Source organism: Tiliqua scincoides, chromosome 1 (genome assembly GCF_035046505.1).
Source record: "Tiliqua scincoides isolate rTilSci1 chromosome 1, rTilSci1.hap2, whole genome shotgun sequence".
Classification (NCBI taxonomy): domain Eukaryota; kingdom Metazoa; phylum Chordata; class Lepidosauria; order Squamata; family Scincidae; genus Tiliqua; species Tiliqua scincoides.
The window spans coordinates 56037150-56055653 of record NC_089821.1 but is presented as its reverse complement, the minus strand read 5'-3'; the positions used below and the strand labels follow the sequence as shown (position 1 = coordinate 56055653).

General features: G+C 43.5%; 1 protein-coding gene across 3 annotated transcripts in view; it reads left to right on the top strand.

Moving 5' to 3' along the window:
• The window catches only part of LSP1 (lymphocyte specific protein 1), a 95763-nt gene that overhangs the window by 70126 nt on the left and 7133 nt on the right, over positions 1 to 18504 (top strand). For 2 of the 3 annotated variants that reach the window (XM_066630496.1, XM_066630512.1), the window contains exons 4-10: positions 3840 to 4134; positions 5164 to 5274; positions 5532 to 5575; positions 6527 to 6608; positions 9088 to 9228; positions 9729 to 9809; positions 10625 to 10734. In XM_066630496.1, the coding sequence (XP_066486593.1) occupies positions 3840 to 4134; positions 5164 to 5274; positions 5532 to 5575; positions 6527 to 6608; positions 9088 to 9228; positions 9729 to 9809; positions 10625 to 10717 (847 nt within the window). In that variant the 3' untranslated portion in view covers positions 10718 to 10734. The remainder of the gene's footprint in view (positions 1 to 3839; positions 4135 to 5163; positions 5275 to 5531; positions 5576 to 6526; positions 6609 to 9087; positions 9229 to 9728; positions 9810 to 10624; positions 10735 to 18504) is intronic. The other variant, XM_066630504.1, reaches the window with a different exon arrangement.

Genomic DNA, 18504 nt, shown 5'->3' with positions numbered 1-18504 from the left:
AAATACGGAAATATTTTCCAGTAGAAAAATGTTTGGAAATTGCAAGGGAATAGCCTCTTCCCCATCTCCTCTTTTAGAAAGTAATGGATGTCCTTCAAATGGCTTATATGAATTTGTAAGTGTGCTCAGGTTGGTTGGTAAATTTATTTGTGGAGTAGTAGCCTTTGTGGACTTACTTGCAAAAGTGATATCTTTAAAAACACATTCTAAGCCCCTGTTCTAACCTAACAAGGGAACTGCAGACACATGTATGATGTGTTGCTTGATGGTGGTTGTTTTGATGACATGGGAAAGGTAGGTTGTTTCAGCAGAGAGTTGGAAAATGTAGGCCACCTGTAGCAAGGCAAAGGGGAGAGGATGTAAGCTTCCTTAATAAGAAATGCATTTAATTCAGGTGGGACAGCCACTATGCCTTCTGTCTGAAGGCTGAGTGGTGGCAAGAATTGAAGCGTACGTAACTATCTGAGGGCACAATCCTATTCAACTTTCCAGTGCCAGTGCATTTGCAATGCAGCACCAAGACAAGGGAACAAATGTTCCCTTACCTTGTGGAGGCCTCCATAACTACCTTCCCACCACAGGATGCAGCATACACCCTATTGGCATGGCTACACCAGGGCTGGAAAGTTGGATAGGATTTGGCCCTGAGTCTTTTTAATGCTACTACTGTAATTTTACAGACTCTTAAGTAGTATTTGCAGTAAAATTCTTCAGTTACTTCCTTCATCATAAGTGCTTTAAAAAGATGCTTATGTCTGAGGTTTTAGAGTAAGGTCTGTAGTATGTGTCTTGTGAAGTTACTTCTGTCTTGAGAAACTTTAAAAGTTCCTTATCTGCTAACTTAGTGATTTTTGCAAATGGTTGTGCTGCAGTATTGAGGGTAGGATTCTTGTAGGCATGGACTTCAGGTAGTAAGGAAGAAAAACATGTAATTAAAAAAAAACTCTTCTTCCAGAAGAGGAAAAAAAATTTATTCTTCTTCTGCAGAAAGGCACAAAAAGAGCCCAAAAGTGTAGCCTGTGTGGAAACTCATTATTACTATGCAGCCAATAAATAAATGAATGAATGTGTTTTTCAGAGTGTATCTTATAAAAATAAACTTTTTGGATGTTTGAACCTTGAACTATAGTTCTACATGCATGTTCTTGAGTAATAGTACAGTCTTATGCATGCTTACTCAGAAGTAAATCTCACTGTTGTCAGTGGGGCCTACTCCCCAATAAGTGTGTTTAGGATTACAACCTAAGCCCTATTAAATTCAGTTGGGCTTACTTCTGAGTAAAGATGTATGGAGTAGGACTACACACCATCCAGTTCAGTATTGGTACAAGTCAATTAAGACATGGTGCTTGTTTCTGTCATTTTGCGAGCAAAGTTTTGTGGTGGGAACAGCTAGCCATCTTGGCTAAAATGGCTGCCATGTGAACCTACTTTGACTTTCCATGGACCAAATGCATATACCTTGTATTTCAAAATTAAAATAATTTGACTTTATTTGGTTAAGAAAACAGCTGTAGAGGGTGGTAGTGGTCTTTAGAGTAAGTTGGGACAGAATCTGCTGACTGAACATACTCCTTAGCTTAGAGCAGGAAACTGATGCTGTTGTGCCTCCGTTGGTCAGCCAGGAGGGATGGATGGAATGCTGCTGACTAGTGAAATATAATACTTTCATCTGAATAAATGAACTGAGAGACTGTTCCACCTTTAGTGCAATGTAGCTGAAATGAAGAGAATATGTCATGGGAGTTTTGTTGCTCCTATGCTAGACCTACTGAGCACTGCTGAATCTTGGGTTTCCCACAACTGGCACAATAAAATTGTGGTTTTCTATAGCCCTTAATGTAGTGCTGTATTATCTAGTAATGCCCACCTGCATGGTCAAGATTCTTTAATATTTGTTCAGAAGTCGGTACTCAGAAAGGTCCTATACAACTCTAATGGCCTCCGTGTAGCATCTTTCAGTTTCGTCTGCATTGTGGTGCAGCATTAGTGATTAGCATTGTTTTACAGTTAAAAAAAAAATTAAAGGCTTCTCCCAAGAACAAAACTAAGATGAAATTAAAAGCAATTTTTCAGTAATGCTGGAGGTAGAGGTAGGAAGGGAAGTCTTAAGTAAAAGATATAGTGGCCCTAAAAAGTCTCAATAGCATTTTGTAAACTGGTTCTGCAATTCCATGTTATATGAGGGGTAAAAACTGACACACATGTAGTCTATGGGGGAAAAAACTGGCAGCCTGGAACATAAAACTGCAATGTAGCCGGTTTGTGATTAGAGCTGCCTGCTGTGACTCAAGCTACTCTTTTGTTTTTCTAACATGATAGAATGTTGGAAATTCTTGGAGGCCCTGCTAAAACCTCCAAGATTGCTTTCAGTAGTCCCTGAAACTATTTTTGAAGGGCTGGGAACCCAATTGTTAATGGTGTTCTTTGAATTCATTATAGAATGTGAGAGGTACTTCACATAGCGCAGAACTAGTTTGTGGGATTCATTGCCACAAGGTGTGGTGAGGGCCACTAGCTTGGATGGCTTTAAAGGAGAATTGGACAAATTCATGGAGGATAGATCCTATTGGTACCTACTAGTGGTAATAGCTATGTGCTACCTCCAATTCCAGTGGCGATATGCCTTTGAATTGCTTATGGTCTCATCCTCTTAAACAGTTTTCAGGTAAGTTTCTGCAGGCTGATCGGATAGGTGTAGTGAATGAGCCATAAAATGCCAAGCCTTAGTATCTGCATAGCCTGCTCATTTGCCATCTTCTGTGCATCAGTTTGTTTACTGAAACAGAGGATAGGACCTCCACTCACTGGTCATTTGAGGGTAGTGTGATGTACTTGGAAAGAAAGGACAGAAAGAAATGTAACTGTCAACCTCTACCCAGTCCACATAAGGTTTACAAGCAATGTTAGCTGCTTGACACTTGGTTCCAAACCCCTGTATACAATCATTCTTTTCTTTGAGGTGGAATGAAGGGAGGGCATGAGGCAAACCAGCCTGCCCAAGATAACCTAATAATTGCTTGTTACTAACTTGGCTTGTCTGTGTCTCATGTTTGTACCTTGTTCTGCTTTAGCAGGAACATCTGCTCCTCTTCAGAGCAATGTTAACAAAACTGTGTAAACACATTCATGGTCCCTATACACATTCCCAGATGTTTTTGGTACAGACACTGTGGGTCAGCTGCCGGTTAAATCAACTTCAGCTTGGAACCTTGTGCAGAGTAAGGTCACAATATAGAAAGTTCCATTAATGTTAGTCCTTGGCTCTTCACTTTCTGCTTCAGTTCAGAAGATTGAGAAAAGAGGTCTCAGGGCCAGGCTACATGTGCTGCCAGGATACTGTATCTTTTTCTTCCAGAACTGGGAATGTATCTTGGGTTGGGATTTTTTTTTTTTTTTTTTTGGGGGGGGGGGAGGTTATTGATCACAAATACAACATGCGGGAAGTCAAAACATCCCTATTTTCAGTACAGCTGCCATCAAATGTGCATCTTCCTACATAAATGTTAGAACTTCCAAACCTTTTCCCTAAATATGCTTGTTTTGCACATTACCTTTGGGGACTTAACCTTTGTAAGTAAGGGAACGCAAACTCATCTCACCTATTTTATGGGTTTATACTGCAACCTGTTACCCCAACATCATTTGACTTTCATCCAGAAAGTAGATTAGTCTACTAACCATAGTTTATAAAACTAAATAAGTAGCTCTGTTACCTCTCATTGACAATGGAAACTGTACTAAGGTAGCAAAAGCATTTTAAAGATTTTCAAAATACTACATATTGGGTATCTTTTTGTGCACTTAACAGGTTGTCATTTCTTTCCTTGTCTTCTTAGGTCACCAGGGCATTCCTGTGAGGAAGAGGATGGCAGTCTGAGGGAAGCAGAAAGCAAATTCGAGCAGGCCCACCTGAATGAGAAGTCTCCCATCTTTATCCAGTTTTTACCTGGGCCTTCAAAGTTTCTCAAGTTTGTTCCTGCCTCATTCTCGCTCGATCAGCCTGAGATAGAAGCCGAACTGGAGGAGCAACAAAAGCTCAGTGAAGTTGTGGGTACTGGAGAGGAAATCCAGGATGCTGGAAAGGAGGAGGAGGATGTTGCAGAAGAGAATGTGCATGAAGAAAAGTTGGAGGTCAGAGCAAAACCACAGGATTTTGTTCCCTTTTCTTTCCTTCCTTATCCTATCACATGTGTGCATGCGCCACTAGTGTTTAAATGGCAATGAATGCAAAGCTACAAACTTTCAACAGCTTAATCCCATGATAATCTTCCAACCACGGGAGATCTGAGCAGACCTGCCACCTGAACTTGGGCAGATCTGCCAACCCTGCAAAGCATATCCCTTATGTGTGCATCTGTGTGCTTTACTGCCACTGGCTGCTTAGGAAAGGAGTTGAGTGGGCGGGGAAGGAGGGAGGTCAGGTAAGGCAGAGCGAAAGTGGAGAGATGGTGCCAGAGTTGAAGATTGGCTCTGCCTTGCCTAAGCAAGTGGGAGGGTGAGGAGACGCAAGCAAGCAAGACATGGCATTTGTTCCTTCAGCCCTGGGGGAGGAAGGGGGGCTGCAGCTGCCTTGGTTCTTTTCCCCCCTCTTGCTCTCAACAAGCGAGAAGAGGATCAGAGAGACAATTCATGTCGTTAGGTGGGCAGCAAGAAGATGGGAGGGCACAGCACCCCTTGTCACTGGGTTGCTTCCTTGCAACTTGCCAGTCAAGGTCAGTGCTTCAGTCAGCTTCATCACTAGGTCAGCCATGCTTCCAACAACTCCAAAGGTGAATAAAGACAAACTGAAGCCATATAGCTTCATGGAAGCTTCATGGCTGAGTGGGTCTTCCAGCTCTAAGTCTAATACTAGAACCACTGCACTATCTTGATTTTCTAGTTCTAGCTCTTTGTAAAGAATGAGGTTCCTGGGTATGTTTGATGTATATCATTACTGCTTGTCTTCTAACCCACATGGTTAGACTAAGGATGCACCACTATCCATGCAATCTGGCATATAGGCTTGCTCCTCCCCTCTCATTTTGCTTGTTATATGCAGCATTGCTGTGGGGTACAACAGGGGGATCACCTTAGTTGCTTGATTGTACTGCCTATTTGTGAGCAAATACCCTCTCTTGTACAACTGCTGAGTGATGAATTGACAACCATCTTTTCCTTCAGGAGAAGAAGAGAAGATGGAGTGAAGAAGAGGCACCAGAAAAACGACAGAGACCTCCAAGCATTTCCAGTGTGGAGGAAGAGTATCAGCCCCCTCTGAGTCCTACAACAAAGGTTTGTGTTGTACAGCTTAGAAGGACAGTGGAAATCCTTGTAAAAATGTTCTTGCAAACTGTTTTATTCCTATTAAGGTGGCCAGTGGAATGGAACAAAAAGCAAAAGGATACAGGTGTCTGGGAAAGGGCTGACACCAAAAGACCTTTCTTCTCTTTCCCTATCCCCTGGTTCACCATGATACTTTTGGAGTGGCAGAGAAGTTGCATATCTTAGCCATTGATCAAACAGCTAAAAGTCTATATCTGTCTTCTTAGATCACTGACCGAACTGAATCTCTGAATCGTTCCGTGCAGAAAAGGTAACTTTCATCCAGGGGTTGGACCCTCTTAAGCTGTGTAATGTTTGACTAAATGCAATTATAAGGCATTTCTTTTTTCTCTTGGATAAATAAGACAAAGAATAGACTATACTATCATGGTTCCTATGGAGGCACAACTTCTAACCATGATTAAATATTACACCTGAATATCCAAACCATGATTAAGGGTTGGTCACAAATAGATAATGAGCGAGATGCCCAAGATTCAACTTGGAAAGGAACAGTTATTTCCCAGAATGTCAGAAAGAATTCTGTTCCTTGTTTGAGCCAGTCCAAGGCTCTAAAATCAGCTTGCTAGCAAATCTCTCTTGTTTAGCAAAAAAGGCTTCATTGTAGGACTGCTCCCTGGATAGGTGGGGAGAGAAAGAACCCCCTTGGGGAGACTCTTTGGGCCAGCATGTCCCCTGTGGTGTCCTGTCACCCCAACTATCTGGGGTACCTTTTCTAAAAAGAACTTCCAACCAAATCATGGAGAATGCTTGGCTTTAATGCTGTGTAATGAAGTCAATCAGCTTGATTAAGTTGAGTGCAATCCTAACCATACTTTCCTTAGAGCAAGCCCCATTGAACAAAATAGGACTTATTTCTGAGTAGACCTGGTTAGGATTGTGCCCTAAAGGAACTGGCCCCTCTTCTCCACTTGAATTGAAAACTGAGTGAAAAAGAAATTGCTCAAATCTCCAACATTCCCTCTAACTTTTAAGGGAAGCTCAAGCTGACTGGGAGGTTTTGTTATGTCTTTGTACACATATGCTGCTGTGTGTTGAATTGGCAAACTAAATTTGCCAATCACACCTGTTAAGATGTGAGAGGTGAACTTAGCTGGTCAAGAGGATATACAGCAAATGGTGGTCAACAAGCTCTGTAGTGCCCACACACACTCTGTAGCGCCCTTTGTGTAACCCCAGTTTTCCACTTATGTTCCTCTAGCAACAGTGTGAAGAAGACACAGCCACCACTTCCAGTTTCAAAGATTGATGACAGGCTTGAGCAGTACACTTATGCTGTTGAGGTGAGGTGAAGCTGTTTGGTGCTCTGTTCATCATGCTCACTCTTTGGGTGCTGAGGCTGTATGCCCTTTTCCTTCCTCTATTCCTTTTGTTAGGGTTCTTAAGGGACAAATTTGTTGTTTTGGGAAGCCCGCCTCTGTTGGTTCCCAGCTGGTTGGGTACTTGAGCAGCACATATAGCCAGTGCTTTTTTTGTGTAAAAAAAAAAAAAAAAAAAAAAAGGTGCAGGAACTCACAACTTGTTAATCTTTTATTTATTTATTTGTTTGTTTGTTTGTTTGTTTTTAAACCGTTTTTAATTGGAGAAATAAAATATTTTTTATGTGCTTCCCCCTTAAAGATGAACTTACTTCTGAGTAGACATGCATAGGACTGGGCTGTCAATCTCCACATCCCCTTCCCCCTAGCTACTTTTTCTACACATGGGGAAAAATACTGTACAAGTGCACTTGTAGCGTGTAGTATGTGGTGTGGCACTACTTTGAGGAGAGGAAGCAGTGAATGGATTCCGAAAAATGGCTTACATTAGTTCCATGTAGTAAAATTACTCTAAGCAACTGTGGGAGTAAGAAGAAAAAAGGAATTCTTACATGAGAGGGGTTCTTGGGTGCACATAGAAACAGCTACGTTTGCAAACAAGCGATTAAATATGGTTTAATTCAGGTATCAGAATACTCTGTGTCTTTGGGAAGGTGCTTGGCATGCAATTGTATGTTCTCTGCTGCCCTGAGCAGCTGCTGTGCATTGCTGGAGAGGAGCTGCAAATGCTGGCTGGCGGAGGGCATGCTTGTGGGGGAAGGAGGAGGAGGATCTCTGGCAAGGCTGGACAGCACATTGTACACATGTAGAATCCCTTTTCACCTGCCCTTAGCATGTAGAATCCCTTTTCACCTGCCCTTAGCATGTGAAAACGGGTGCAGATATATATCTCTGCCAGGATTAAGAGCCCAATCCTAGGTATGTCTACTCTGAAGTAAGTCTCGTTCTAGTCAATGGAGCTTACTCGCAGGAAAGTGCCTAGGATTGCAGCCTAAGAGCCCAATCCTATGCATGTCTACTCAGAAGTCCACTTTAGTGAATGGGGCTTACTGTGGATAGGATGGCAGCTTCAGGGCCCAATCCTGTGCCTGTCTACTCAGAAGTCAGTCCCATTAGAGTCAATGGGGCTTCCTCCCAGGAAAGTGTGGAGAGGACTGTAGCCTCAGAGCCCCTCCTATGCCTGTCTGCTCAGAAGTCAGTCCCATTAGAGGCAGTGGGGCTTCCTCCCAGGAAAGTGTGGAGAGGTCTGCAGCCTCAGAGCCCTTCCTCTGCCTGTCTACTCAGGCTGCAAGGCTATGACACTTTCCTGGGAGTAAGCCCCATTGAACACAATGGAACTTACTTTTGAGTAGACATGCATAGGCTTGGGCTCTCAGGCTGCAAGGCTATGCATCCTTTCCCAGGAGCAAGCCCCATTGAGCACAATGAGACTTACTTCTGAGTAGATACGCCTAGGCTCGTGCTGCAGATTGGCACGGGGGCTACACCAGCCAGCTTCCTTCCCCTTCTCCTCTGCCAAGCCAGTACCTGGGCATTCTGTGGGTGCTGCAGCCCGTCTCCCTGGCTGGCTGGCTATCCATCCTCCTCCCAGGCGTGTGTCTCCCGCGCCCTCCACTGGCTTGGAAGCTGCGTGGGGAAGCAGAGTGCTGGGGGAGGGGAGGTGGGCTGGGCTTAGGCGAGAGCTTGGGGATGGGGGCAGGAGGGGGTCGTTGTGCGGTCAGGCAGGGGCCAGGTGCCCGCCCACTCTGCACCCCCCAGCACCCACCCAGTGAAGGCCTCTGTTTTGCTCCCCCCCCTCCTGGAATGCCTCCGAAGGGGAGGGGCCCCTGCAAAAAGGTGCCAGAACTCAGTCCCCCCCCCGCGTTCCATTAGAAAAAAAGCCCTGCATAAAGGATTCAGCTTCTGATAAGCCTCTGTAAATGTGCTTCAAGAATTTTTTTTTTCCTGAGACTGAGGACCAACTTGTGCAGGTGCTTTTCTTATTGCTACACAAGGCCCAGAGATCATACTATTAGGCCCTTAGACTTGGCCAATTGTGTTGCACCGAAAGCAACAGAATTCTGCTCTCTCCTTTGTAATGCCCTTGTTGCATTCCTGTTGGCCAGAAGTATATGTTAACTGGTTTGCTGTCACTATACTTGCATTCTGTGACCCTGAAGCAATGGCCTTGTGTGTGCATGCTAGGGGTATTCAGGAACCATCGTGCATCTGTCTGTGCTACCATCAGCACAAAGCTGACGGGCCCCACAATTCCTTTCTTAAGGAGAATGAATAACTATCCCATTTCATCTGAAGACAGATCACAAGCAGGCTGATGCCTAGTGTATGTACTTGAAGAAGCAAAAAATGGGTATGATCATAAAACCAAATGTCTACAGATCTTTGTCCAAGAGATGAGTTGGTCCAAAGAGCTCTTTTTCACTCTTACCTACGTACTTTCCAGACTTCTGGCAAGACCACCAAACCAGTTCGTCAGCTTTCCATTGAGCTTCCTGCCAATAGTGCAGCAGTGGCCAACACAAAAAGTCTCTGGGAAACTGGGGAGGTTGCAGCTCAGTCCCCAGCAAAGGGAGCATCTTGTAAGGTACGACATGTTCTGTGTTCAAGTTTCTGTTGTTGGAAAAGCCTTAACCTATGTGATGAGGTGGTATGCCTTTTCTGTAAGTGGTTCCCATTCTAGCAATGGGGTCAAGTAAGAGACCTTGAGCCCAGCTTCTCTTGGTGGGGAAGGTGTTGAGTGACTTTGTGTTGTACATAGCAGTACCTCGAAAGGTATTTCTAGTCGGGATGGTATAGTGTTTGGGAGTTGGACTTGGATCTAGAAGATCAGATTTCAAATCCCCACCTAGCCATGAAGTTTCCTGGGTGACTTTGGGGCAGTCACTATCTCTCAGCATCACCTATCTCACAGGGTTGTTGTGAGGACAAAAGGAGGAGAGGTAATTACACCATCCTGAGCTCCCTGGAGGAAAAGGTGGTATAAAAATGTGAAAAATATTGTGTTGTACAAAAGCCAGAGCAGGATGGGGAAGAAGCAGCTTTTGGATACTGAGGTGAAAGCAGTAACTATTCCTGTGTTCCTAGGACATTGTGGCTGGAGACATTACGAGTGTGAGAAGCATTTGGGAACAGAAAGAGAGCCCAAAGGTTGATGGCACTGCTAAGGTGAGCTGTTTCTTTTGGGGGATAACTAGGGTGGAAGCTGTTGGCAAGAGAATCCTTAAAGGGAGGAGGGAGAAGCAAGCAAGGAGAGTTTCTACAGTTTGGCATATGGCTGGATTATGCTCCTTTTTAAAATATGGAAGATTTCACAATGCTGGATTCCCTTTGTGCAAATATAGATTGGGAGTGAAAAGTTGTAGGTGTTGGAGAAACTATCTTGCCAAGTGACCATGTAAATTGAGTTGTTGGCTCTTGCCAATATGGAAGGGGAGGAGTATTTTTTTTATGGTACTAATAGGTATCCTGAAACAGATTCTCCAACTGAGTACACTAGAGAAAAAATACCAGTATTCTAGTTTTGGAATCCTCTATTTCAGTGAGAAATGGTTCAGCATATAGAGTAGCCTGAAGATTCTGTTAGAATTATAAGGTAGTATATCCTGCTGGAATGCCTGCATGTTAATGAAAGGTACACTGCAAATGTCTGGCCTCAACAATTTGGGTTGCTAATGGATCACTTGGACTTCCTAGGTCCTCTTTGGAAGCTGTAGTGTGCCTTCCTTTTGACATACGATCATTGTGGTGGATTAATTCAAATTATAAGAGGTGCAACTGTATTATTGTCTCATGGAAAGGGATCGACTTTCTCGTTTGGAGTAGACTAGAAGGGCCAGGAAAATGTGTTTAATTGGATCTATCACTGTAATACTAAAAGCTCTAATTATTAAAACCTGGAAATAAAAATAACCTGTCAGGTCAACACCCAAAGCACTTGAAAAATGAAGATCTGGGAAGATTCTTGTTTGTCTCCTATTCAGGTGAAACTTCCTGGCAAGAAGTACAAGTATGTGGCAATTGGGCATGGCCAATATAAGAAAGTGATGGACGATGATGGGCCGGCAGGCAAATAGCTGGTTTAGGTACGCAGGTAGGTACAACCAACATTGACACGGATTAAATACTTTTCCTATATGCTCAAAGTACATTCATCTTTTTGGTAATCATCATCTAATGCTGTACAAAAAATCACTGCCATTCCCATTATAGAAATGGGGTAGGAGCTATGCCATCTGGGGTGTTTTAGGCAAACCACTTTCATGGCTTAGTTGGGCATCTATACTAGGTACTTCAGGCTTGTGCTTTTAATCAAAAGCTTTGCTGGCTGTCCTCAAACTAAATCCAAATGGGTTTGTATTTGCTGCTTACGTACCGTTCCGTAACATACAGTTGTGAACTGCTACAAATAACAAAATGATTCAAAATGTATCTCTAAAGTCACTATAGTCCTGTTTTGAGCAGCAGTAGCCTTATCAGCAAACCGTAGAGATGAGGAAGATTTTGTCTGTAATCACGGGAAGCTTCTTGGCTCTCAGGCAGCAAAGCCTAACACTTAAGCATGAAAGACAGCACCTTCTTTCTTTCTTAGAAACACTTTATTCAATCCACATATAAAAAATTCTCTTGGATTTGGTTGACCATTTTTGAAGGAACTGTATCTATAGTGCATGGTTGGAGGAGGAAATCTCTAATGGTTGCCCGCCTAAGGGTCTAGTGAAGGATTCTCATGTCTGTTAACTACAGCTCCAACAAAGGTCAATGTACACTACCCTGCCAAATCACTTTTCCCTCTTATTACACCTTACCTTGCATCTTTCAATTTCCAAACCTGTTACCTTCTTTATCACTTAACACTCTTTGTTCTGTATTACTGCCTCTAAAGATCAGCATGTCTTTCTCTACTAGGCATTTCAACTCTTAACATGGCTACATGTCCTTTATGACTTTAGAAATTCCACACATCCAAGCAAATGTTGGATCACGAATGGTCTATGAAGATAAACTCCAACTGAATCTTAACTTCCACATCCCCCTTCTATGAAAACAGCTTATAACTGATAGAGCTCTTGACCTATAGATCAGATTGTATCTACCCAGTATTTTAAAACTGCCAGCCCTCACAACTTACAGAAACTTGACTGACATCCTGATCTGTAACAAAGTATATAGTGTACTTTCAGATCTTTATCCACTCTCATTTATTTAAGCTCTTGAGACTTTTTTTGGTAGTAATCATAGGGCCCCAAAATAGCAGACTTTGAAATGCTGAGAGCTTTGCCAATGAGCCTAGATATGTATGCTCCTGTACTGGTTGTTAAAAGGACAACAGAGTATCAACTGGGAGATAATCCATCAAAAGATGCTTACCTTCTGCAACTGGGTAGATAGGAAAGGGCCCTTCTGTCAACTGCAGAGTTCTATCTCTGGAGGCTTTCCCTTGCTGCTGAAACAGAAATGTGGCAAGAAGCCTCTGCTCTTCCACATGTTCCCATCAGCACTAAGGGGAACAAGACCTCAGGTGAACAACTATTTGAATCTTCAAAAGCTGACTGTGTGCTTTCATTGTGTATAATACTCCTATATAAGCTTGAGCTGCATTGAAACCCTTTAACTTAACGTATCTCCAAGCAAATCTGAAATCATTAGACAGTTTCTCTCCCTCAACTGGGCAATTCCTTTCACAAAGAGCACAGAAAGCATTGCTAGAGGAAAAGTGTCCTCTTACCCTTACCCCCAATTTGTTCCTTGCTAGAAAAAAATGTAGCTAGAGTTTCCAAGCAATCGCTCCTTCCCTGTCCTCCAGCAAATTACTGATCCTAAGTAAACTGAGAATAACATGGATGGCATTGTCTTTTTAAACATTTTACAGAAGGGTTCTTAATGCATGCCTTGCTTCTGTTGTCAGTAGATTGTTTCAAAGGGATGTTGGTACTTCCCTAAATATCAGTCTCACTCATTCAAACATCTGGCAGTATGCAGCTCTTCACTTCAGCTGACTATCTTGGACTGAAGAAAAGTTGCCTTGTTACCCATTGGTGGTTTAAATGGGTAAACATAAATGCACATACCTCTATCAACATAAGACATAGGCAGGTACTTCCATTGGTACATATCAACAGAAATTTCACCTTGGGCTTGAAAGATAAAAACATTAAAGATGAGGGTTGGCAGGAGTTATGGAGCCTATGTGTTTTGGCAGATGCATCTGGACTTCAATATTCCTGTGATAAAGGTGACTATTATGCCTTATGAAGTTCTGATTATCTATATACTAAACTTTGAAAAGATATCACTAACTCTGGCTAACAAATGTATTTTTAAGTAAGGGTCTATGGCAATTGGACACTCTTCAAGGATAACTCAGATCTGTACAAATGGTGGTGCGGCATCATTATGGCATCATAAGTAAATATAAACTAATTAGCTCCTTGTTTTTAAAGAATAGAGCAAGAGCACTTGTAATTCTAGCACAATATTTTAAATTTTCACTTTAGCCTTGGAAATATTCGCTTTGTCTAGTACACTGCAGGCACAGTGAAACCACACTTAGAACTCTGTTAATCTTGGGCTGCTTAATTTTCTGGACTCTCCTCTCCTTGGGACAAGAACCTTGCTTCTCACAAAAACTGTCCTCAGGCAAAACTACACGAGGCTCAGTCTAGTGTAGCTTGTCCTCAACACTTTCTCCTACCCACTTTTTTCAATGCTACAAAATGCAATAATGGATTGGATGGGGGTACTTGACTCTTATCCCTCATGCTGTTTCCTTTTAAAAAATTGTCTTCCTCTTAACTGTTTTTCGTTCCACAAGGGAAAAGATACTTGTACCTTACATGGCAAAAATAGCATAAGGTCAAAAGCATTAAGTAGCTCACGTGAGTCTTTTGCTGTCAACTGTACTTCTGTGGCAGCTTTTTGTAAAATAAGCTTTGGGGACAAAACGTGCTACAGAATGTCATGTACATTCTGGTACTGTCCTCCCCTTGCTGTGGCTGCATTCTACAGTACTGAATATGTCCGTTCATCTGAGCTTGAGGAGATGGTAAATCAATTCTTCACTTAACACTTCTGAAAGCATTAAGGCAGGGAGAAATGCTAGCAGTGCAACTATGTAGCTATGAAATCAAATTCAAAATTCATATCCAGACAGCGTCTTTCAGATGGCCTTCAGGCCTAAACTGGTGTTGGAAGTGTACCTGGAGAGAGCTGGGCCACATAGTTCCTCTGTCATGTTCCTACATTGGAACATGGGAATTGGGCAGTGCTCTCCTTCAACTTCAGCCCAATCTGAAATACTTACATGGCTACATCTAAAGTTGAGAACAGGGCTCTACTTTGGGTCATACTATTCCCCAGCATTGACACTCCTGTAGTAACAGTTCTTCTTACTATGACAGAAATGCCTAATTGAACTAAATGGCATTATCGCAGTATGATGACCCCTACTGGAAAGTAGAATAGTGCAAATATGGGGTGAACAGAGTACTATATAAAGAGCTAAAAGGTTGCAGAAAAAGTCTTCTCAAAACAAACTGAATACTTAGACTAGTGGACATGAACAGCATGTGTGCACACAAATTTTATCATCTTGCAGCCTGATACACACAAAAAATTGACTGCTGTCATTGTGGGGTTAAGCAAGCAAAACTCAAGCCAGTAACCATGCAGTCTCTCAAATGGGTATCTGGTTCATGCTGTCACTCTGCTTTCAATGCAAGCAGTCCCCTCCCAGACCATGACTAGATACATTATTAGTGTGGCACACATATATAGCACTAGAAATTTCAATTTTTGTAGTTATGGGGAGGGGGAAAGCACAGTATCAATAGCAAAAATGACTTCCTGCCCTTTCTTCATGCACACGAGTATACATGTGCAGCAGATGACAGTTTTGCTTTACTTGTGTATGTGTGACTGTAAATTGACCCTGTCTTGGCTGAGCCAGGAGCAACAAGTAGTTCCAAACAACAATTTGGAAGATTGTTACCTACTTTCTGGCCAGGATTGTGTCTCATAATCCTGTTTGAGAAGATGTAGGACCTAGAAAATGGCAGAGGATCTGTGACTTTATTGCCAGAATGATCATATTGTATGAGCTATAGGAGAAGCTCCCCAGGAAGCTTTGCAAGATGAAGTAGCCATATCTTTCCAAGGTGATAAAGCAGCCTTAACGATTCTGGCTGTATCCCTAAGACTACTATCCTATACAGCAGCGGTCTCTAAACTGGAGACTGCTGTGTGCTGAAAACAGCCTCCTTGGTGTGACTGGAGCTTACTGTTCTGCGGGGTAGCCTCTTTTTTCATTTCTGATCTCTCTCAAGCCTCTTACCAGCCAGCCACATCTGCCTGGAAATCTGGGCGCAAAGCCTGCTGGGGTAACAGAATGCCGAAGTGGCTGGCCGGTGCAAGGTTTGGAGGAGATTGGGAATGAATACAAGAGGCTCCTCCATGGAATGGTAAGCTCCAATCGCACGGGGGTGGGGTTAGCACAGGCATCAGATCCAGCACATGGGCCATAGTTTGGAGAGAACTGCTATACACAGTTGCCTACCTACTTCTGAGTACGCATGCATAGGTTTGCCCTGTAAGTATATTCTCCTGAATAAATAGAAGAAATACAATGCTGGAAGTAGACCAAAAGTGAAATTGCCCTTAGTCATATCAAGTGGTTGATAAGATTCCTCAGAAAAAAAATAATGTACTGTACAAAGTTATAGGCCACCTGAACTCCTAGAGCGTTGGCATCTCAATGGCACACCTCTGAAATGGCTTGGTATAGTTTTGCACATCTACTGAGAGGTTATCAGTCAGTACTTTTACTAGCCTGGCTGCCTATGTTAGCCATTTAGGAGCTAAAAACACATTTTTGTAAAAAGATCCTAGTTTAGTTGCTTTGCTGGTAACTATTTACAAGTCTGACTCAGTGTGACAATAGCTGCTGAGATTACCTAAATATAGAGGATTCATTGCTGTGGCATTTAGTCTCTTGGCACATCTCTTCCTAGACAAAGATCTCAGCATGGCCCTCTGTGTTTTGGTACAGATGCAATGTGCCTTGTGTATAGCACTCTCTGTGAAGAGTGTTCAGAGCCTGCAGTTGCTGCAAAATGCCTCTGCCAACTGTTTGTTACGGTGGGGTAGAGAGAGAGAGAGAGAGAGAGAGAGCATATTGTAGCTGTCCTTGGGCATCTGCTGCTTGATCACCATTCACAGTGCTGGTGCTGACCTACAGAGCCTTGTATGGCCTGGGTACCAAGGTACCTCCAAAAGCACCTATCTGTATGAACCTGCCAGTTACCACCTGCAGAGGAGGTATTGTTCTAGGTATTGTTCTGCAAGAGGCTAAATCCATGACTGTGCAGTGTTGGCTGAGTGGAACTGTGGTATATTCTCTATTGAGAGGCTTGCCAGGCACCAGCGCTCTGTGTGTGGCCAACACTCTTCATCTCCAGACCTTTAGGCACTGACGCTAATCTCAACCTTGTTCTTGTATTACTGTTTGAGCATCTAGTACTTTTGTGCACCTCACAAATCCCTTTCCTGCATAAATATGGTCACTACATGCTTGTACATCTCTGGGTACACAGACAGCAACCCTGTGAAGGATTTTATTTTTTTTCCTTCCTTGCAAGTGAATCTTGTATTTATTTCAAATGCTCCCAGCTCAGGATTGCATCTTTTAAAGGAAACTGGGTTCGTCTTTTCCCTGCAGCAGCCACCCAGATGCAGTCCTGTTAAAACTTGCCGGTGCTTCCTCAGGTGGCTGGCGTTGGATTCGGCGTACCTCAAAAAGAGTAGTGATTTTTGTCATTGGTTTGGAAGCCAGTTCTTTAAGTTTCCGTGCGTCGAAGCGAGGCCTGTGCAGGAGAAGGGGTAAACGGCGCCGGAACAAGGAGACTCCCTCTCTCCTGACTTCCTTCTCTTCTCGCTGCTTTCTTGCTTTGCTGGTTGACATCTGGTACAAGATGGCATCCCACATCTTTATGGCTCTCGACTTGGTTATCCTCTTGTCCTGACCAGTGTCACCTTGAGAATCTTCTGTCTTTTCTCCCATCGGTTTTGGCTTGGCTGGGTCAGATTCTGAGACTGGAAATTGAGGTTCTTCAGATTCCACTAATAGATGCTTTTTGAGGCGAGACCAGCCACCAAACGTGCTTTTGAGAGGCACAGCTGGCTTTGATTTTGGTAAAGGGCTTGCAGTACTCTGAGAAGCAGGAGGCGTCTGTGGCGATACAGCCCGCTTACCATTCCTAGCTTCTGGCAGGAGAGCCTGGGTGGTGACAGCTGATGGAGCAGGCACGTCTCCATCTGGCATTACATGCTTCTGAGATGCATTAGGACTTGACTGCCTCTGGATTTCACTGTGAGGCGTAGGGCCTCTGTCACTTCCTGGAGTCACAGGCCTACTGAACTGTGGAGTTGGGGAGGTACTCGCTACGTGCTGTCTGGGAACATGCAGTGCTGCAGTTATCATCATTGTAGAAGAAGGTTCAGGAGATGGAACAGCCTCTAACTTGGGAGTAATTGGTCTGGCCTGGCTTGTGAATTGTGTGGCTGGCATCTGCCTTGGAGGTGGGTATGACTGGTGTGTCTGTGGGTCTGGAGGCAGAGGTGTGTTTTCACTAATGGAATATTTAGTGGCCTGTTCTAATAGGGGTGTCCTAGCTCTTGGTGCCTGCACACTATGAATGTAAGCATGTGTCTTGGCCACCTGAGTAACCACCACTGGAGTCTCCACCACAGGTGTGAGAGAAATGGGAGGCTCAGGGACAAGAAACACAGAGTGCATGGAACTTGGAGGAGGCAACTGTGTGTGTGTTTCTGGTGGTGGATGTCCTTTTGGTTGCCAGGAGGGCTCTGGACTGCATGGTCTGTGACATGGTGACCCAATGGGCGAGACGGTGAGTTTGAGATGCTCTGAAAGGCTCCTTTGCTCTGAGACTGTGAATGTAAAGGGCTTTCCTTTAGGAAAGGGAGATGAAACATGGTGGATAACGGGCTTGATGGAAAAACGTGGTGGGAGATTGATGGTGAGGTGTGTTGTTGTAGTTTCTGTAGGCTTTAGTGGGGAAGAGCGTTGATTGTGTTCCAAATCTGGGCTGGCTTCACTCACAGGGGAAAGGCTGGACCGGAATGATGTTGCTTGCGGTTCTGTCAATGTTGCTTTCTTCTTTGCTGCTTTCTTCAAGAGCCTCTGCAGTCTAAGATTGTCCTTCCCAGGCTTTGGTAGGATGGGAGGGGCTGGAGTCAGGGGATGAAGAGAGCTGGGCTCATGAGGTGGTGTTATAGTTATCAGCATTTTAATCCCCTGAAACAAAACAAAGCATTTTTTCAGTCGTCAATATTAGCTGATGGCTGCTTATATTGATTTTACCAACAAATGCACAGAGTGGAAATGGAAATCTTTACTAAGATGGGTAGCAAAGAATTAAAACACATTCATAAATCAACTATGTGCAAATACTGAAGGCTAACTTTAAAACATACAGAAACTGGGAGATCTGGCCAGCTGCATCAGTGCAACAAAACCTCAGTTAAAAAGTATGGATGCCAGTTCACACAAGCATGTACTAAATGTGTGGATTGCAGCAGGATTGAATCTACTGGCCCCCAACTTCCATCCAGTCAGCAAAAAAGAAGGGAATTTCTGTGCATGTAGACACTTCTACACGATTGGGAATCCTGCATGTTTGGGGTTTTCAGTTGCACACAATGTTCCATTCTTGCCTTCTGTACTATCCTGTTTTCCCCACCATACACTCAGTATATACAAGTAGAGCAGGTAAGTACAGGACTTTAAATATGTCTAGTGGTGCAAGGCAGTGAGTGACCTCTCTGCAACTGAGTACCGGAGCTAGAA